The 20,535-nt window shown below is 42.9% G+C and overlaps 6 protein-coding genes across 6 annotated transcripts; 3 read left to right on the top strand and 3 right to left on the bottom strand.

The window, feature by feature from the left end:
* The first annotated feature begins 151 nt into the window (after positions 1–151).
* BDW43DRAFT_294636 (NAD(P)/FAD-dependent oxidoreductase) lies at positions 152–1,941 on the top strand. Its single transcript, XM_032043974.1, has 8 exons — positions 152–175; positions 226–290; positions 358–402; positions 459–506; positions 568–1,037; positions 1,098–1,515; positions 1,575–1,648; positions 1,699–1,941. Exons 2-8 carry the CDS (start codon positions 237–239, stop codon positions 1,778–1,780), a joined length of 1,191 nt encoding a protein of 396 aa, XP_031894065.1. The 5' UTR covers positions 152–175; positions 226–236; the 3' UTR covers positions 1,781–1,941.
* Positions 1,942–7,324: 5,383 nt separating this feature from the next.
* On the top strand, positions 7,325–7,882 carry BDW43DRAFT_317022 (uncharacterized protein; the record flags this gene model as incomplete). Its single annotated transcript, XM_032048442.1, has 2 exons — positions 7,325–7,412; positions 7,482–7,882. 2 exons carry the CDS (start codon positions 7,325–7,327, stop codon positions 7,880–7,882), a joined length of 489 nt encoding a protein of 162 aa, XP_031894064.1.
* Positions 7,883–8,104: 222 nt separating this feature from the next.
* On the bottom strand, positions 8,105–8,819 carry BDW43DRAFT_294635 (glutathione S-transferase). Its single transcript, XM_032043973.1, has one exon. It carries the CDS (start codon positions 8,794–8,796, stop codon positions 8,146–8,148), a length of 651 nt encoding a protein of 216 aa, XP_031894063.1. The 5' UTR covers positions 8,797–8,819; the 3' UTR covers positions 8,105–8,145.
* A 4,861-nt stretch (positions 8,820–13,680) lies between these two features.
* Positions 13,681–14,655, top strand: BDW43DRAFT_304764 (HNH endonuclease signature motif containing protein; the record flags this gene model as incomplete). Its single annotated transcript, XM_032045663.1, has 2 exons — positions 13,681–13,833; positions 13,891–14,655. The coding sequence occupies 2 exons, from the start codon at positions 13,681–13,683 to the stop codon at positions 14,653–14,655; spliced, it is 918 nt and encodes a 305-aa protein (XP_031894062.1).
* Positions 14,656–16,314: 1,659 nt separating this feature from the next.
* BDW43DRAFT_317019 (uncharacterized protein) lies at positions 16,315–16,672 on the bottom strand (the record flags this gene model as incomplete). The annotated part of the gene is made up of 2 exons (XM_032048441.1): positions 16,315–16,569; positions 16,631–16,672. 2 exons carry the CDS (start codon positions 16,670–16,672, stop codon positions 16,315–16,317), a joined length of 297 nt encoding a protein of 98 aa, XP_031894061.1.
* A 2,322-nt stretch (positions 16,673–18,994) lies between these two features.
* On the bottom strand, positions 18,995–20,007 carry BDW43DRAFT_317018 (uncharacterized protein; the record flags this gene model as incomplete). Its single annotated transcript, XM_032048440.1, has 3 exons — positions 18,995–19,200; positions 19,256–19,346; positions 19,417–20,007. 3 exons carry the CDS (start codon positions 20,005–20,007, stop codon positions 18,995–18,997), a joined length of 888 nt encoding a protein of 295 aa, XP_031894060.1.
* Between the last annotated feature and the right edge of the window lie 528 nt (positions 20,008–20,535).

Below are 20,535 nucleotides of genomic sequence, written 5' to 3'. Positions count from 1 at the left end.
GATATGAATCATCGTGGCCATTCCGGGGTTCGGGGATAATGAGCCCTACCAAAAACAGTAATTCCGAGGATCAGATAACGGAACACGCTGAGGACGGCAGTTGTCTGGCCAATGAGAAGCCAGGGCAGAGTCTTTTTCCGCTCTAAATCCCTTATCTGATCGAGTACATAAAGAGGTACGTCCAGGGACCCCCCTGAACTCTTTACTAATTTTCTCTACATCCAGGGTACACCAAAATGGCCAGCCCACTTAGAAATATTATCATTATTGGAGGGTCTTATGTGGGAAAGGTTGGTCACGTCCATAGACTGAAGACTCTCTATCTACCTTTTCCTCTAACATGAAGTTCCGATTCAGACGACAGCCCAAGAGCTCGCCAAGGTGCTACCAAATACGCATAGGGTAGGCTTAAATGTCGTAATCCTACGGATGTAGCCTTCTGACACAATGGGACACAGGTCCTCTTGATCGAGCCCCACAGTCATTTCCACCACCTCTTCACCTTCGTAAGTATGCACGATCTCAAGGGCCTCACTGATTTAGCTGACCAAGACATCTCCTCACCAGCCTCGGTTCGCTATCGTCCCAGGACAAGAACATAAAGCCTTTATTCCGTATACTGGGCTCTTCCCTACCTCTTCAAACCCAGTGCGACATGCGATTGTGCAAGCCAGGGCCCTATCCGTACAACCACGGCATGTAATATTAGATCGTGAATGGCAAGGCTCACGCCAAATCCCCTTTGACTACCTCGTTGTCGCCACTGGTACTAATCTCGTTCAACCGGCGGGTATGAGGAGGGATGACAAACTCTCCTCCGTTGCATATCTACAGAATCACCAAAATGACGTGAAATGCGCCAAGTCAATTTTGATTGTTGGCGGTGGTGCAGTCGGCGTGCAGATGGCCACGGATTTGAAGGAGTATTATCCGGATAAGGAGATTACTGTCGTGCAGTCTCGCCCCCAGTTAATGCCCGGGTTTCACGAAGGGCTGCATAATCTCGTGAAGGAGCGGTTCGACGAGCTTGGTATCAAGTGAGTATAGCCTATTTCCGAGCAACGAGTATATACCTTTATCTAACCATATTTTACCAGATTCGTCACAGGGTCTCGCGTCAAGATCCCCTCTGAGGGATATCCCAAGCACAGAGGGTTATTTAACGTCGAACTCACCAATGGAACACAATTGTCGACAGAGTTCATGATTCTGGCTACTGGCCAAACACCGAATAACAACCTTATCTGCGATCTCATCCCTTCAACGAAGGAATCGCTGATCAACCCCGATAATGGCTTTATCCGGATTAGGCCCACGATGCAATTCTTGGACCCCCAGTACTCTAACCTTTTTGCAGTCGGTGACATTGCAGATACCGGGCTGCGCAAGGCTGCTCGACCCGGCTCGGCACAGGCAGCGGTTGTTGCGAGGAACATCCAGGCATTGATTGAAGGGAAGAATCCCGAGGATGTTTTTCCCCGAATGCCCGCGGCGATTCATCTCACGCTAGGAATGGTAGGTTCTTTTTGCAATGAAGATTCTACGTCTACTATGCTAATACTCGCCGCGCGTAGAAATATAATGTGATCTTCCGGAATCCAAATGAGGCAGAAGGACAGACTGAGCCCACTATTATAAAGAAGTTTGAGTAAGTGGTCTCTTTCCCGGTTATGTTCCTATAGCTAACAATGAATGAAGTGGAAAAGAGGATATGAATGTTGAGGCGTTTTGGGAGCGTCTGGGAGTATCGATCGAGAGCTCAAATCAGTATCATCTGTAATCGGCTCTGAAGTTTTCGCGGGTTAATATGTACATACATGATGGCCTGCTTGGTTTCACGACGTAGCTAGAGGCTACTTGTCCTGAGCACCATGAAGAGGTACAAGCCTTGCTTAGGGTGTTATACACAGGGCCCGTACAACTAGGAGTGCTGGTGCTGGGGATATACTTGTAAACAAAAAAATCTTGTATACATCCTAGATACCTAGGATTATTAGCTCTCTTCTTTACCTAAGTTAATTTAATTATCAGCCCTGTCTGTCACGGGTAAGCCTTAGGCTTAAGGCCCCGATGGCAAGTTGCGATACTATATGTACCGCGCCTGGGAAATCAACTCCGATTAGAGTTGATCATAGTGGATCTTTTTACCTAGTGGAAAGATCCTACGTATCGAATTGCTAATCCCAGAAGTAATCCTTTACAGTCAAGGAGTAAAAGAATTGGCAGAGTAGTTGTATTAATGCTAGCCTGAATCTTTTAGAATGTCTCTTGTTATTATTATTATTATTATTATTATTAATCAAGTTTAACGTCCATATCGAGCCGTTGGCTATGACAGACACATGTGCCTAGGCGGTGGCTTAGGCCACTGCCTCTAAATGGTTCCTAGGGGACCTATCAGCCCCCTCTATCATTTGTGTGCTCGTTCTAATCCTTTTCCTCGCCCGAGCCGCCTATCTGCGCCAGAGCTTTTAGGCTATGCCCTCCTCAGTATTCAGCACTTGTTGGGCATCATCTAGGCGTGCCTAGATTGCTCTTTTCCACTATCCTCCCCCTCTACTCTCTGCTTCTTCTACTAGTTCTAGGCCCTAAAGATTATTCCTAGGGGCTCTATCTATCTCCCTAGCTGCCTCTCCTGGGAAGCAGCCGATATTTATTGTTGCCAAGAAGATCATTAGGGCCTTCATGGCCCTTTGATTCTCAAAGAGGCGGCATTCTGGGGCTGTTTCTCCCTATCCAGGTGGTGATACTCCTGCCATGACTAGTGCCATGTACAAGGCCCGTCTCTGGTGGCGTCATTGTCTACATTCCATCAGTAAATGGCCTGTTGTTCCCTGTGGAGAGTGGCAGCTTTGACATCTAGGTGAGACTCGGATCCCTATCTGATTCAGGTAGGTTAGTATTGCTACGTGCCCAACCTTAAGCTGATAGTATCGACAAGCGAGCTGCTTTGGTGCTGCTCCTGCCACTGGATCTAGTTTCCACCCTTTCTGGGTTTGATAGCGCTGTTAGGCCCTGTAGGATCGTTTCTCCAGAATGTCACCCTCTTTCATTGCTTTCCTTGGCTCTCTGGATGAACACTATACAAACCTCAAAGACAAGCCTCAAAGAGTATAGAAAGAATTTAAAGAAATAGTTTTCTCAATGGCCCTTGGTCCATCACAGCGTGGATGTGTAATTCCCATTCCCTATCCCCTGTGCCATGCTCTCAGGGTGCTCAGGGTAAAGCATGCAGCCAAAAAAAAAGCCGAGCATGTACGCACCACCTTATTTGTTATATAAGGCTAGGCTTTTAATATTTATTATTACTAATTTGTTTAAAGGTCCGTTCAAAGCACTTACCACACCTCTCTTTTTTAATTAATGATATATTCAATTATTTTCTCTCTCTCCTTTCACTCAGGAATCTTATTCAGTTCACCGCACTAGTGCAGCTGTGACTACAAGCCATACAACTCCCTTTAACTACTATTGAACTCGATATCCCTTCTGAATTTATCTTCTGAATTTATCCTTTCCATTGCAGAACAGTGCGACGACCCACAAGATATCTTCTCTTTTGCATGTATCACGCGGGGTACTTATAACATCCTATGAAGACTACTTTATTAATCCTGTGCTAAGCAACAAGACTGCTCAGCTTTATATTATACTGCAAAGTATAATAAATGGGAGGTTGTAGAGGAACTCCTGAAATATGGTGCTCAAAACAAGCACTGCTCTTATTATTGCCGCAGCATTTAGGTCTGAGTCCATGATTGACCTGTTATTAAGCTGGGAGGGTGTTGACATGAATGCCCGAAACGTGCATGGGGAAACTGCGATATGGCATGCAGTATATGCAGGAAAGATGCCTGCAGTTGTGAGACTGTTGCGATACAAAGGCCTCCATATCGATGTTTAAGATACTTTTCTTAGAATGACACCACTTGCAGTAGCAGTAGCCAACAAGTATATAGATATTGCCAAAATCCTTCTTGCTACTAACAAGGTTAATATGAATTCTCGAGATAAGTATGGTAGGATGCAACTCTATCATACAGTTGTCTTAAATATTATGGCCTCTGTTTTGCTGCTTCTCTCCAGAAGAGAAGTTAACCTCTACATACAGGACCAGTCCCAGCGCACTCTCTTATGGTATGCGGCTGAATGCGGAAGTATTAATGCAGCTTAACTTCTCATAGCTCACGGTGCCAATCCTAATATAGGTGATTTCCATGGCATAACTCTACTACGCAATGCTATCCTGGAACGCGATATGGCAATAGTAAAATTACTGCTGGACCAACAAGATCTTGAGATTTTGCCACGTGTTGGTCAGGTGAAGTAGGCCTAACCACCTCTATGTACTGTCATTTGTGCCCGAGACATAGAGATTCTGAGTATGCTACTTCATCATGGTGCATATATTGATACCTATAATTACTCTGGGTACTAACCACTTTATTTAGCAGTATAGAATGGGGACATGTGCATGGTTAAACTGCTTCTCAGCCACAATAATACTAATGTGAATGAGATAGTAAGAAATGTATCTGAATTTACTGTACTTTACCAAGCAGCGTGCAACAGACATCTTCCGATAGTAAATCTATTACTCTTGTAGGCAGGTATTGATATTAATGCCGGAGACACGGGGAAAAGAACCCTACTTTAATAGGCAACTATGAAAGATTATTCCAGGGTCACTAAACAGCTTCTAGCGGAGAGTAATTTGGAGTTAAACGCAACCAGTGATGGTTAATCAACGCCTCTTCATTATACTGTCAATGGCAGTAATAGGCTGATTATGCAGTGTCTCCTAGCTGAGAATGCTCTCGACCCAAATGTTACCAATAAAGATAGGCTCATACCACTTGACTGTACAGCAAGGAATGGTGATAGGATGATGATGGACCTTCTACTCACACAGGAAGACGTATAAATCAACATCGGTAGTTGTAAGCCACACTTGTCTATCGCCTTAGCAGTGGAAGGACAACATTTCAGTATAATGTTGCGGCTACTCGCTATGCCCATGCAGCTAAATTGATGATAGTGTAATGATAAGGTTCAAGCTCTATCCTTTCTTCTTAATATTATGTCCTTGATAGTAGAGGCTTAGCGCGGTCATAAACAATTGTATAGGAAGCAATGGTTAAAGTCAAAGTATATTACTCTGCTTGCTTTTATGGTAATTCAGCGAGTTATCAAAGATTTTATTTATTCCAATTAGCAGGAGTTCGTGCTCTAACACTTGTGCAAGAAATTCCAGCTGGAACATGAACTATGTCCCCTTTCTAGCTTAGCCTCATTGTTCGGTTATCTCGGAATCTGAAAATATAGCGATGACGCATCGTGAACCATGCAATCACTCAATTTCATACTTGTGGGGGCTCGCAGGGGTTTGAAGATCTGCATTGAGTATATAACAAAAGGCATATATAAATAACAATATATTATTTTCATGGACAGTCGCTTAACTATCTATATGCGTCACTTGATAGTATATATTGTGAGCCAAGGCTCGATCAAGTAAACTATAGAGCTTCATCTAGGGAATAAGTTCCGTATAGAGACAGATTGATTGGAAATCAATCTGGTATTCATGTTATATATAAACCCACAAGTTTATAATAAGAAAATGGAACAATCAATCTTTCTCTGAATTACAACAGTACAGAATACTTGAACTTCTTGAGACAGATCTCCTGATTATTATATTCTCGCAACTACTGTATACTTATCAACATGCAATTGATATAATCAAGATTAGCTGCAAAATGTTGAAGGGGCTTTTATGATCTTCATACTGAACTAATATCTGACGTCCTTGTTAGCCTTGTCTAGTTCATGCTACTCTTTTCCGGCAGGGACCTTATAGCTTGCCTCGCTTCTTGTCACATGTAATTATACCAGAAGTAAAAGCTATTTAATCTACGGAAGCGCCATTATTTTATAAGCTTGGTTTCAAGAATAATTTATTTGTTTCTATTATAATCTATTGCTTATCTCGGTTTATTCTTCTTGAGACATTGATAGATGGCAACAGGATCTACAGCGTGACCAAGCATGGACATGGCACCAAGCCTGCCGACTGCCTCCTCCACCTTCTTAATAGTAACAAAACAATTTCCAGTGGAATAATTATTTTCTTAAGGGCATGTGCCTAACCTCCCTTATATTAACCCCACAATTTTGAACGTCCTACAGGCTAGCGACTCACATTTAATACACAGATTGGACAATAATGGGCTATGTCAGTGTAAGAATAAAAGCACAAAGAGCTATTAAGTATATATCATGGCTATCCCTATATTTAATATCCTTCTACAGAGTATTTATACATATTTTAGGTTAAGTATCTATAATAGCAACTCTACTCTTATTATCATATATTGTATATATTGGCTGTATCCTTGCAGGGTTTCGGCATGACTCGTGCACAGGGCAGACAACTCATACTTGCATTTTCTCGCATTCGCCCTTATTCCTAAACTACAATGGAGCATAAATAGTCAACACATTTTCCACCTCCCCTTTTTTTGCCCTGAGTCCCTAAGCACTTGCTTTCTACCGTTCATTCACATACTGTATTACCGAAACCGATTCACTCTAAACATGGCGAAAAAGAAGGGTTCCCTCAAGTATAAAAGTATTGAGAAGATATTACAACCTCTAATGACTTGCTAAACATATTCACTTATTGACTACAACCAGCCGAAACCACTGTAAGCTTTCATGGCATATTAGAGACACACATATTATTCAATAGATAACTGACTTTTTTTTTTTCTTTCTTTACCATGGTAGTCCGTATGAACGTTGCATTGCAAGACTTCAGATTGGACAGAAGGAGTATTCTATTCTGGAGAGTTACCTCGATGATTACCTACAGTTGGAGTGCAATTCTCTTTTCTATCTATAGGTTATACTTTCGGGTGTTGATAAGGACATTGGTCACACTATTGTCTACTTTTTATATACGGGAGGATATGAAACTCTTAGATCCGCTTCTAGCCCGGATTCTATACCAAGAGAATTTAAGCGTAGCGTCCAAGTCTACTATACTGCCATGGTCTATAGAATTCATGGTCTGGCTGTACTTGCAAAAAAGTATATTGAAATTCTCGGTGAATGTGTGCCTATTTTCGACATATTTTTCGACATACTGCAGGCAACTAGGACAGTATTTTCAAGAGTTCCTGATAATAAAAGCTGGCTTCGCAGCTATATATACTCAAAGCTTCAGAGAGTATTTCTGGCAGATGAATCAACATTCAAAAGTAATGAATTTTATCAAGAATTTAGAGAAGATTATCTGTTCAATGTGGTGTTGATAAGGATGCTTACCAATATCTACTCTGATACCATATCTTCCCTGCGCCATGAAGATCGGAAAAGCCGGGCCGACCACTTTACAGACAATGAAGGTAGGTTGAAAATTATTCCCGGAGATTGGTATCTTAGAAAGCAGATATTTACTAAATGAAATCATATAGTTGAGTCTTCCAGGGAATCGCGGACGGTCCCAGGCAACCAACCCATTGAATCAGGTGCTATTGAAGACAAACCCATACCTGTTAAGGTATGTGTGTCTGAGGCACCGGGTCCTGAGCCAGATATCCCTGAAGACAAACCCATACCTGTTAAGGTATGTGTGTCTCCGGTACCGCGCCCTGAGCCGTACGCAATTAAGGGTCAGGATGACAGCATTGAAATACAGCATCCGGAGCAGCCTTACTCCGAAGAGGGCTCCGGGCCTATTGTCTCGATGCGCCCTGAGGACATTGGTCTATATGTTAACTGGACAAACCTGGAAATAAAGGAGAGGAAGAGAAGAAAGAAAATCCTCAGACGGAAAAACCTTCCAGTTCCAAACCGAGATAGTACCTTTTCATAATGCCGCTGGGAGTTTCAGTAGGGCTTGAATGAGCGGCAGCTTTATATGTGCCTACGACTTAGTGATTACAGTATGCTATTAGTGCAATGAATTAGCTTAATTGAGCATATAATATTAACACTTCATGCAATCACACGAAACTTCTTTTACTGCTCTCCAGGTAAACCATGCCTGAAAATGCACAGAGGCAAGGAAACGCATTTGTCGAAAGATATAGTATATTATATTTTAATTTTCTAATCCCATCGTTCTGGCGTTTGACATTATTCTGAAAGGATAAATGACAGTTTCTCTTTTTCCAGCGTCGTTTGTACCGCCGGACGCGCCTCCAAATTCCTGACCAGCGCAGCATACTTGGGATAAACCGACATGTCCTCGCCGATTATTGCCCCCCACCGATAGAACACGTAGAGAAATGGATCAACGGCCGTGAAATAGTCGCCCACGGCATGAACCCCCTGCAATCTTCCCTCAACATGCTGGAAGCATTCTGTCATCCTCTCCCGCGCTTTAAGCTTGACGGCCTCCAGGCTCGTAGGATCAGTCGCCGTAGTCCAGCGATCAGGTCGAAATAAATGGCCAAAGGCTCCGGCATGTAAAGTCCCGGACAGGTAATTCATCCATTCATACACACGGACAGTATCCAGGGCACCCCTTCCCATTAGCCCTTTCTCGGGCGCGAGACTGGAGATAATTGTGGCCACGGCGGGAAGCTCAGTGACGACTTCCTGGTTAACCGCAATCACAGGAACACGCATCTTGGGGTTGATGCGGTGGAAATCTTCCGAGAATTTGACCTCGGGGCCATTGTTGATGACCTGCACCGGCTGGTAGTCGGCTTCAATCTCGTGCAGGAGAATGTGTGGGCAGAGCGAACAGGCGCCCGAGGCGAAGAAAAATTTGATTTCGGGCATTTTCTTTTTGTCGCCTTTGGATTTGAACGGAAATTATACAGTGGCCGGTCGAGGACCATTGACACAACATATATTTGACTCGGATATACTCGTGTTGACGGTGATTGCTAAGCATCATCCGTAATTCCGCTGTTCAACGTCGGCCAAGACTTTCCCTGCTAATAACAACAAAATATCGGAATCCTATTGTTGGCGCCGCTGTTTGTCCTAGGGCCTAGACTTCCAGGAGCCCTGCACATGGAACTGTTATTAATAGCTCTAAATTAATTTTGTTCTTCCAGGCCCGGTTATAAATTCGCACTCTCAGGTTGCTTTATTACAGGTCTTATTGAAACCCCTAGTCAGTGTTCAATGTATTAAAGTAGAACATTAACATTTTTACTATCCGGATCTGTGGCTGTGCTCGTTCATACATGGGAATTCATGCTCTAAGCCATGCCACAGGGCCTGAGCGGTGTAGCTTGTGCGCAGGGGAGTTCATGCAGAGAACAACGACAACCTCTTTATCCCTCTTCTGCCTATTTGGACTGGCGAGGCTTTGATGCAGGACAGAAAAAAACCCTTTCATGGGCATCTAAATACGCGCCTCTCATCAAACACCATACCGCACTATATCACCTGACGAGCGGCCCCACTTGACTGAAAACTTGAGTTTGACATATTTTTAATATCTTTTAAGAGCTATATCTTTACTAATATAGCTTTAATTAGCTAATAAAATAATTATAAAGAATTTATAGAAGTAGACTTTGGTTAGCAGGTCTCCATACAGAAGTCCGCAAGTACTTTCTATATATATTGTCAGAGCCTATGGGAGCCTAAGGCAGCAACCACGTGACCTGACCACAACACCAAGGGATCTCTGTATGATAGATTTAGACCTTAAGACAATCAATCCCATTACACGTGAGCTACACCAGCTCCATCATATATTAATCCTGATAAATTGATATCGAGCCTTCGTGCTGAAACTTAAATTAGATCCTAAGAAAAGAACGCGGGATCTCCAGATTATTTAACTTGAATTCTGATTCGGACAGGAGCTCTGTGAGTAGTTAGCTGCTCTTGCGTAGCGAGAATACAAACCTGCGATCAGAATCCGCTGATCCAGTAGACAAGGAAGTGTGGTAGTGCTGGTATATCACGATAGTAACCTTGTCCAAGGTTGCTCTAGGGTTAACCGAAGTCCACGGACAGCTCAAGTCCAAGAGGCCAGGCCTACTAAGTACGTATACCCAGTAGTTTAAGGAAGTGCGAACGAGTCGAATACTAACTTGATACCAAAGGTGTATCCTAAGTAACAATTTGGATTGATCACGAAGAACCAAACTAAGTACATGAATGAGTGTCTTTATATATCCTCTGCTAGCTACTCCTGTAGTGGCTCCCTTGGGGGTAGGCTTGGGGGTATATCCGATCCCTCACGCGCGTTCCCGTATACTCCTCCGTATACTCCCTGGGGGTAGGTGATGGGGTATGTATCACGTGATCTGTTAGCTAGAGCTGCTTTTCTTATCCTTGTTCTCTGTGTATCTTTCCGTTATTGTAGTCCTATCGTTTTCTGCCTTGCGTGTCCGCCCTCCGATAAGGCGCGCTAGATAAGGGTCTGTACACCATCTTTGCAAAAACGGCGCCCGGGTCTCATGCTCTTTCACTCTTTTTCAAACCCTAATGTCAAGGCAGGCTAAACTACTTTTGGATTATTCCGAAATACCTTGATTCTTGGCTCTGTACTTGCACTGTATTGTATTTTACAAAAGTATCTATGACTAATAAAACTTACAGTACCTTGTTTCACATACAACTGCACCTTAACGCCCCTCCCCCAATGTACGATCAGATAGCTTCGCTCCAATATGCGCCAATTTGGCAATGTGAAGGCACCCCCCGATAAAAAAGGGTGACCACAAGGCCTTATGCCTGTTATTATTCAAGCTCTTTGTAATTATCTACTAGAAAAGCCTTATTTATACCTTAATGACATGGTGCTTTTTGTATGGGATGAGTTTCAAGAAATAGTGACAGCATGCTGTATTAGTCGTGCTCTTAAGCATAAAGGGTAGTCAAAGAAAACCGCGAAGCAGAAAGCAAGAGAACAAAATGCAGATCTGTAAGATACATACTCTTATTTAATTTCTGATTTTTGCTCATATCATCTTGTTTATATGGATGAATCTGGATGTAATAAAAGGATAGGCTGTGGAGGAACTGGCTGGTCTCCTCTTGGCAGCAGACCCTCCCAAGTGGCTAAATTCCATTGTGATCAACGGTATCAGATTCTTCTAGCCTATGCTCAAGATAGAGTTATCTTGTCCCGTGTCTTCCAAGGCTTAACTAACGCCTCTATCTTTGAAGATTTTATTGAACAACTTCTTTATCACTATGGAAAACACCCAGAGCCAAAATCTGTTCTTGTTATGGATAACATCTCCTTTCACCACTCTAAGAGAATAGAACAGATATGCACACAAGCAGGGACTAAGCTTATATATTTACCTCTATACTTGCCAGATTTAAATCCAATTGAGAAGCTCTTCGCTAAGCTAAAAGCCTTTATAAGTAGATATTGGCAAGCCTATAAAGACGACCCCAACCAGGGCTTGATTCCTTAAGTGATATATTGGAACTCTGGATGCGAGGAAACAAAGCGCCGAAGGGCATTCCCGGAATGCTGACCTGGCAATTGAGGTGTTGTAACACAGCTACACTGTATTTCAGTCTTTCTCCCAGCTATGCACCTAATAAATTGCCCCTGTATCAGTATCTATCCAATCTATTAGACTTCAAGAGAATTAACAGGGAAAAGAAAGTTTGTCTACAAAATCTACTGCTACAGAGAATTTCAGAGTATTATGCCCGACTTCTTGTAACTCTTGACATGTCACCCTAAACTTCCGACATATGTAATTTTAAGGACTACATATATAGAATAGTATCAAGACTGGCGACTTTCAAAAGCTATGATACGATAAAAGCCAATGGAACTGTTATGTATATCCCAGATTTCCTGTATTATAATATCCACATGAGTTTATGCCACTTTGATATTACCTGTAAGGGTGGTGGATTGCCTGGGCTGTCTTAAGGCTTCACGAATTCCCACTAGCTAGCGATGTATCATATAATGATCCAGCTTCAAGAACTACTGGCAGCCCTGTAATGGAATAATAACCTCCTCCATTTTCCAAAGCCTCGGTCCATCAGTGGCTTGATGTATGCTCTTGACTAATCAGAGACCATGGGGTTCATTGCTTATATCCGATCTAGACTTCATCTGGTGGACCTTATTGAGGTATATATGAGTAACAGAAGAGCTAACGGGTGAGACAGGAATGGGGCCTACCCAGATTCCGAGACTATATCAAATATGGTCGCGGAAAGATTTCCCTTATTGGGACAAGAGAGTGCAGAATTTAAACAAAAATGTACGCTCTTTCGACAGAGGTTGTATTGGGGCTGGAACTGCATATGATTGCTGTAGTGTATGGTCGTTCTATAATTTACCTGATCCTCTCAGGAGGTAAATTTGATATATCAAACACCGGGTATGTTAACAAGCATCCCTACTGTGTAACAATCATGGAGCGAAAGTTAATCTACAGCAGAATTCAGAAAATACCGACACCACACTTTAGGGATTTTCATGAAATTTTGGATACAGAATGAGGTTAGTTTCTTTGAAAATGCACTGAACAACTAGATGCAAGGGTGGAAGAGCACTTTAGCCTGCGTTAATCTACTCTGCTACGGTTAGAAGTAGCGCACTCTACGGTGATTGAAGAGAAGAAATTTAATTCTGACGAGTTGCTTCCTCTCCTCCAACCCTGTTCTTGACTGCCACACACACCGTACAGTCATACGATACACATGCCTCCTATCAAGAAGAAGGCGTGAAATTATTCTACTCATGTATATTGAGAATTTACTAGCCTGAGCAATGGGAGGTATCACCGTGCTAGCTGACCAGGCATATTTGCTATGTTCAAGAAGAAGTTATAATCTAGTAAGGCAATATGGTACATAACCATGTTTCTCTTATACAAGTTCGACTTTTTCATAAAATTGAACTGAACGTAGCTCGGTTAAGACTACATCAAAGAACCTTAGTTTCCAGAGAAAGCACAACCGGTTTACAAAGCTAAGTAGAACATAGGAAGCCATGGTAGTACAGTACAGGCTAGTACACTTGATAGAACAAAAAGCTTTAGTCGGGATCAGTGCAAGGTGAGCCAAGATGCTGAGCCGATGCTGTTTGCTCACAAAGGGATGCTAGGGAATGAAGAGCTGTGGCAGTGAGCCTCACAGAGAATGATGCTTGGTTTAAGACAACTGAACGCGCCTACATGACCTGTAACCTGGGCGCAGGACGTCCGTATGTTCCAACATGCTTTCCAGGTAAGGATTACGGCACGATTTCTGGACTAGCCCAGGTCACTACTCCTTTCCGCCGCCTAGCTTGATAGATCACTCATCAATATCAACAACTGTTCCCTTCTTAGTTGATGATGTGAGCCCATCGTCACTAGGTGAGCATCGACTTAGCATATTGGTCGGAACCGTGGATCCTGTCCGCTTAAAATCACTATCGGCGACTGCTTCACCAACATGACTTGCTTCGAGGAAGGACCGACCTGTGCATCAAACAAATCGAGCCGCCTTGGATACTATTCTCTGTTGTATGTAATCCTAAATATATCTATCTCTCGATGAAACACAACTGAACAAACTATGGCTGAGCTAGATCGCGACCGTGAGGCGATGCCGCCGCCGCGAGCAAGCCGAAGACGCTCCTCTGGACCCAGTTCGCCATCACGTCGCTCTCAATCTTCCTTCTCTGTGATCACCGAGTCCTCTGTATCTGGAAAAATCGAGTACTCTCCTGCTATGTCGTCAATTTCGAGCGATTCTTGTCCTGAGTCCGATGTGTTCTCCACGGCTACAAAAACTGAAGTTAGACGACTTGCAGGAGATCGCTGTTGGGTATGTCAATCTACAGAACCTCAGATCTGCCATGTAATCGCGAATGAGGATAAGCAAGTACGTGATACTATGACTGCTGGCTTGAATAGAATATAGATAACCATAGTTGGATAGCTGGATGTTTGGTTTGAGGCGGGCCTTCTCAACTTCTCTTTACTATCGGCAGCAAACGGAATACCTCTCTGTGCGACTTGTCACACCCAGTTTGATCGAGCTCATGACCCAGGATTCGTCTTTATACCCACCGACCTACAGTACTTTATCGATTTTGAGCTCGAGGATAGAGAGAGGAGATTAGCTAGTAATACTCTCCCTCGGCAGGTCCCAACAAGTGTCATGTACAGGGACCATTTAATGAAGGAGAAGAAGATCCCAGATGATACAACGAGTGGACTGTATCGACCAATTTTCCTGAAAGAGTACCTGCTTCAAGGTATTATCTCTGTCGAAGATCTCGGCTTCACAAAACCTAAACAGTGGCATGGGGCTCCAATTGCGACGTTACGGCGAGGTATCCTAGCCCTCGGGAGCGCTAGGATCACTTCACTTGATAAAGTGACCGTCGCTCAACTGCAAGTGCTCCGTGACCTGTACTTTCGACCGGTTGAAGATAACTCGGTAAACGTCAGAAGTAGTTTGGTCCAACCAGATATTCATTGCCAGAAACGACGTACGGATGATGATGACGATGAGCAACCTAAAAATAAGAGGTTCAAGCGGGATTCGACCAGGACAGACAAGCCAGAGCACATGGATGGTAACGACTTGGACGCCAAGCAGCATTATCTTCGTGCTTTCGAGGCAGAATGGGTTTTGGGCCCTAATTTCACCACCGAACAAATCATTCATCGGTACGCTCCTTTATTTGCTCATGATTGAGCACTTATCGACAACGGCTCCATCCATCCGTTGCTATACTTATGTACCGGGTTTCTCTGTAGCGCGCTGAGACTGATTTTTTTACTTCTGGCGAGCGTCTTCGAGCATTGATCACCGTGATCTGCTCTGAAAAATGTCGATCTGTAGCGCATTGCTCGTGGTTATGCTAGAATTACCCTGCTAGAATTACCCACATTCTTAGTCTAGGAAGGTTGACGAATGTAGCTTAATTATTATCTCTCTGTTGCCATCCCTATGTGTTCTATATTGTACTTGTATGGTGAGCCCATGCGGCGCCCTAAGCATTAGCGCAGAAGTACAGCTCAGATTATGTTGGCATTTACAAGGAAATTCGACCTTACTATTTCAGTCCACCAACCCTGAGCTTTCCTCGATATCCTGCGCGAAATGGGAGCATCAGGAGCGAACAGGGATATACTATATGATGGCGTGACCACGTACAGAGTAAAAGAAGCCATTACACCCAAACGGGGCCGAGGCGAAGGTGCCTTACCTGAAAAAAAGTAGAAGAGCTTGGGACTGTGATCCAGAGCAGCACTGGCAATGGATCTCAGGCTCAGATGAGACAGTTCGCTTTCTATATGGATTTTTTGACTGGCGGTGCGACATTCGGCGCGGTAAGTACCGCTGACATTGCCCAGGTATTGGATATAAGAGCTTGCTAGAGTCATTCTGGAAGTGGTGGCATCTTCTTCTTAAACAGAAGACAATGACGGAGTTGAGTAAAGAGATAAAGGTCAAGGTGCAAGATATAAGCAATTAATTCTCTTTTTACCCTGATAAAAGAAGAGAAGTCTGATCACTGTCAATAGATAATTGCTATTGTAGCTGAGCAGAAAGGCCTAGAACTCATAAGATAACTAAAGTAGAATATATATATTGAAGATGTCACCAAGTTTATACATGTTCTTTTAACCATAACTGAAATAATATTTAACTGTGGATAGCAGTGTATTCAATTTCTCTTCTTCAGTGGTGAGTATCTCTTGATTTTCTAATCAGACATATAGCTAATATAGTAAATAGGAGAAGTTATTAATACTCTATCAAATATTACACTACAGTATATAGATATCTGTATCTTTATCCAAATATTATAAGATTGATATTGATGTCGATATCCAAGGTATTATCTATAAGATAGATTTCTAGACCCTGCTTCTTTGCTTTACTTGTTCACTAAGTGCGTCGATTGATCCGGACTAACTATATTGGCTTTCCGCTAAAGAAGTGAATTCTCTTAATCAGCTTCCGGTAATTCATATACAGCAGGGTGCTGTAAACGAGCAAAAGCGGAAATAAAAAGACTGAAAACTAAACTTAATTATATTAGTATAGTATACTTAGCAGCTATTTACCGAGAGGCATCTTTGAGAGTCTCTGTCTGCTACAGGAAAAGCTGGAACTTCTCCAGGATTAGACACTAGAAGCGAAACGGAAACATAATAAAACTATCCATAAATTATATAAGAAGCAATGACAGCGAAACCGGCAGACCTAAGAGAATCTGGACAGTACAAGAATAAGCAGCCGTGATTAATCTTGCACACCAGCTGGCAGGAAAGCTGATAGATACAAAAGTAATGGGAGCCCTAGAACAGAGGGCAGCTCTGGAAACCCTGACGCTGATACGGGCGCCTAATAAGGCACTACTTCTCTCTCAGAGCATGATGGCGGCATGTAGTCGCGCAGGTAAGCGTACTCGCACAGCCGAACGAATGTATCTTCCTTGACCACCCCTGACCAGTCGGTTTGACGACGCTTTGCCTCCAACATTGCGCTGTTTATAAGCTTGTCAAGCGTAGATGATAGGCTGGCCAGGGGCCGAGAGTGCACAGTAATTTCCTTCCTTGCCTGGCCAATGACACAGTAAGGAGGGCCGATGAGATACACCTGCTATATATAAGCTTCTCTTAATCGGAGTTAGGGGCCTACTTGCAGGTGACTTACTTACCAAATTCGCTGTCCATCGCTGTGGGTAGAGCAAGGCTAACATGGCTCTGGTAGGATTTTGGATCGAAGGAAGGATTTTATGGGTAGTTGAGAATTGGTCAGGATAGGGTTACGATACTAATATTGCAGAACTCCACTCCCCTTCTGGATAAGAGTGACTTGGCTGCCACATCACAATCAGTGGTGCGGGGTTGTTGGCCAGCTATCGAAGCAATATCAAAGTAACTGGGCAAAGATTGCAGGAACGGGTGTGTTTCATTTATATTCTCGGTTAGGTTTGAAGATAGATTTTCATCTTGTTTGATCCTCTCACCCTCGCACCCTAATTAATGAGGATTTCAGGACGAGGAAGTCTTGCATATCCTGCAATAAGCAACCTGTATGCGGCAAGATAGAATAAGGTGGTAGTTGGGATACCACATACCACGCAGGGGCTCAACATGTTTGCATAGAGGGTTTCAGCCGTCCGTTGGCCTGTACATCCAGAGAGATACACAAAGCCTGTTAAGCCATCGATTAATTTACTGTATTCACCAGTATTGGTAAAAAAATTGGATAATAGCTGTTCCAAGATCTTACTAATTATGGGTTTTTTAAGCTGCAGAAAGATCCAGAGAGTATAAATATTTACAACATTTTTATAACTAGTTGTAGCACAAATCAGGTCAGTATTGATATTCTTGCACTAGCCTATACTGAGTGCGATCTTACACAATAGTTCTGTGGGAAAGCTCCGCGTGAATCAGCAGGTCAGACTTCTGTTGTAAATATTCTATATCATAAACTTTACATTCAATATCTTTAGCTGGCCAGGTAGGGTTTACATGTTTCTATAAAATATATTTTATAAGTAAGCCTGGCATTGTGTATTCCATAACCTGGACTTTTTAACGGGAGATTAGAATTCCCTAGACAGAGAAAGTATATCTTAGATCACTTTCTTTCAACTTGGTATGTACTGATTCCATTACCTGGCATAAGGTAATCTCAGTCTTATCCTCCACAGACAACTGTTGCTGCTTAGCAAGGGAACAGGAATTATCATTATCAGATACAGACTGATACTGTGATTAAGTTAGTAATATATGGGCTGGCCCTCTTTCACTCTGCAGAACACAGATACTGTATTTATTATATTGATCTGGTACTGATGTTCAACTTTAAGAGTAACCCCTGGTATACTGAGCAAGGCGTCAATTATTAACTATTATATACTGCGGAGACATGAGCCCTCTCAGGCTGAGTCGCTTTGGGGTGCGTTTTCCCATCCACGCACACACCAAAAAAAAAAAAAAAAAAAAACGCTTACCGAATACATTAACTAGCCTTATTAGCCCTGAAGGCTTCCTTTTCTTTCTTTTTCCGCTTCTTTTCCTTCTTGAATACCCTATACTTCTCAAAATATAATCTCTAACAATCTGCCTTGAAATAGCTCTTCTTTCCGTACTTATCGCAGTGCTTCCTGGACTTCCCAGATTGTGGCTTCTGATCTGCTGCTTGTTTCTGATTTTTCTGGCTATTACTCAGATTGGATTGCCTAGAGAGCGGTCTTGGCCTTGGTTATACTGGTATTGGCGGCGTTGAACTTTATCAGTATTTCGTCCTGCAGGAGAACTTAACTACCTTATTGTAAGTTACATCAGCCTTATTGAATTGGCTATTTAAATAAGAAGTCAAAAATACCTCCCATGTCTTACCAAGATTATAAAGAAGGGAATTGTATCTTCTGAGACTTAGGCACGGCCTCCCCTATCTTGAAACTTAATAACAACTTATTAAAAGCGCTTAAGAGCTTGGAGGAATGATCCTGAATTCCTTCCATGTTTGCCTTGGCATTAGCAGGCCTCGGTTTCTGGCCTATTGACTCTGCCTCGTGCGTCCGCCTTCGATAAGGTACGCTAGACAAGGGTCTGTAACACCTCTCTCGAACATGCTGGGCCTGATAGAAGAAAGGCACACGTACTCTACAATATCACGAGCTATAGTAAATAGGTGGACTGGTGGGTATAGACTGATTACGGATTAACTAGTAGGATAAGTTAGGATTTTATCTTTCAGATGTTTAGAAGTACTATGATCAGGTTATATATAGTGTAGATAGCGCACTGAAGACTAGATATAAGCGTTACGGCCAGGTCCTTGAATACGCCTATGGAATTACCTAGTATCGCAAGTACCCTGATATATGCCTGGTGAATTGACCACCTACAGAAGTATGTGAATTGTTGAATATAATGGTAACAGGCCACATTTAAAAGGCCTCATAGTTCCTATGTGGATAGGCCGTTGAGATAGTTTTAATAAGAATAATAATCTATTCGTTTTGGTATTGTTTCATAAGAATATCTTACCTGATATTCTACAGTTAATGAGGGGATCTTTGGCGGTCAAACCGATCTGTGAGTTCAACACTGATTCTGCCTCTCTGATCACCTTGTGGAGGTGAGCGGCTGGATGTTGCATTGAATAAGGTATCCAATGTGCGCATATCGGGGCCCTGGCGCTCGCAATTGATATCGGTTGATACCGAGCCAGTTATCAAGGAGCCACTATCTTCGTTAAAGTAGCCTCCTGTGCCGCTTACAGGTCATTCTCGAAGTTCCCTGGTTGCAGATTCACCGTATACCCTTCGCGCCCTGGTGATCGGACTCATCCAGACAAACAATGCTATCTCGGAGCTCCCTAGGGATGAAGTCATCGCTCCAATCATCTATTTGCTGCGCGGTTAATGGTTAGATCGTGTTAGAGACAGTTATGCTGTACGAGGTATTCTAAGGCCGCTAGTACCTTGGCCTTCCGCACAGATAAGAATGGCTTCAGGTCCGTGTCCAAGGGGCGTTGTTTTCCTATCCGGAAGACCTTGATCAGGTCATACAGTCTCAGTTGTGGACTTGGTAGGATATCTAGCAGTGGGCCGGGGCCTTGGGGAATAACAATAAAGTGACCTCGAAGTGTATGATAATTAACAGAGGATGAGCGGCCACCTGGCCTCGGCTTCAGAATGACACCGAGAGGATGGGATCTTGCAATAAGGCACTCCTCAACTGGGGTTAGATCCTCAAGTGCATATAGATAGCGGTGGCACAGGGTCACACTAACTTGGTTCTTCGCAGAATATTTGGATATCGTGTTTCGGATAAGGGCATTGTAGCAGGACGAGCAAAGGTTGCAGTGGCTCACATGCAGGCCACAAATATCGAGATCATTTTCTAGTGGCTGCAGAACAGGATCATTCTTCTCAACTTCATAGAGGCCAGAATTTTGGACGATTGTGCCGCAGGAAGCACACACATCTCTTTCAGCCGCGGCTGTGAGGTCGTTTTTGTGACGGGCGACCGATTTGCGGGTAGGAGTGGGACAAAATGTAGGAGGAAACATTATGTCTATACAGTATCTACTGCCTGCCCTTTTGCCTATGTATCCTTACCTAGTTGACAGGTCCTCTACCCTGAATAGTATATATGTTTGACAGTATAGGTATGGATATGGCGTTCCGGACGAGATTATGCCTCACTTAGGAAGCACCTGCATATCTAGACGTTCAATAATTAGACCCTAACAGGAAATAGAATTTTGATTGATTGATTGATTGATAACAGGAACAAAAAAGTATCTCACATGTGTGCTAGGAAATAGACAGCCTTAACCTTCCCATCCGCGATTTAGACCGGAGAAATGAAGAAATGGAAAGCACGAGGTGCATCAGGGCTGCGCATGAAGCCGACAGAGATCATTTTCGGCCAGAAGTAAGTTGACCAAACCAAGAATTTCCAAAGAGCAAATAACAACATTTGAGGACTTAGAGCGAAACCCAATATACTGAGGATGCAAAAAAAAAAAAAAAAAAAAAAAAAAAAAAAAAAAAAAAAAAAAAAAAAAAAAAAAAAAAAAAAAAAAAAAAAAAAA

This window comes from Aspergillus alliaceus (assembly GCF_009176365.1).
Source record: "Aspergillus alliaceus strain CBS 536.65 unplaced genomic scaffold BDW43scaffold_94, whole genome shotgun sequence".
Taxonomy (NCBI): domain Eukaryota; kingdom Fungi; phylum Ascomycota; class Eurotiomycetes; order Eurotiales; family Aspergillaceae; genus Aspergillus; species Aspergillus alliaceus.
Note: the sequence above shows the minus strand (reverse complement) of the source record. Positions and strands in the feature narration are given on the sequence as shown.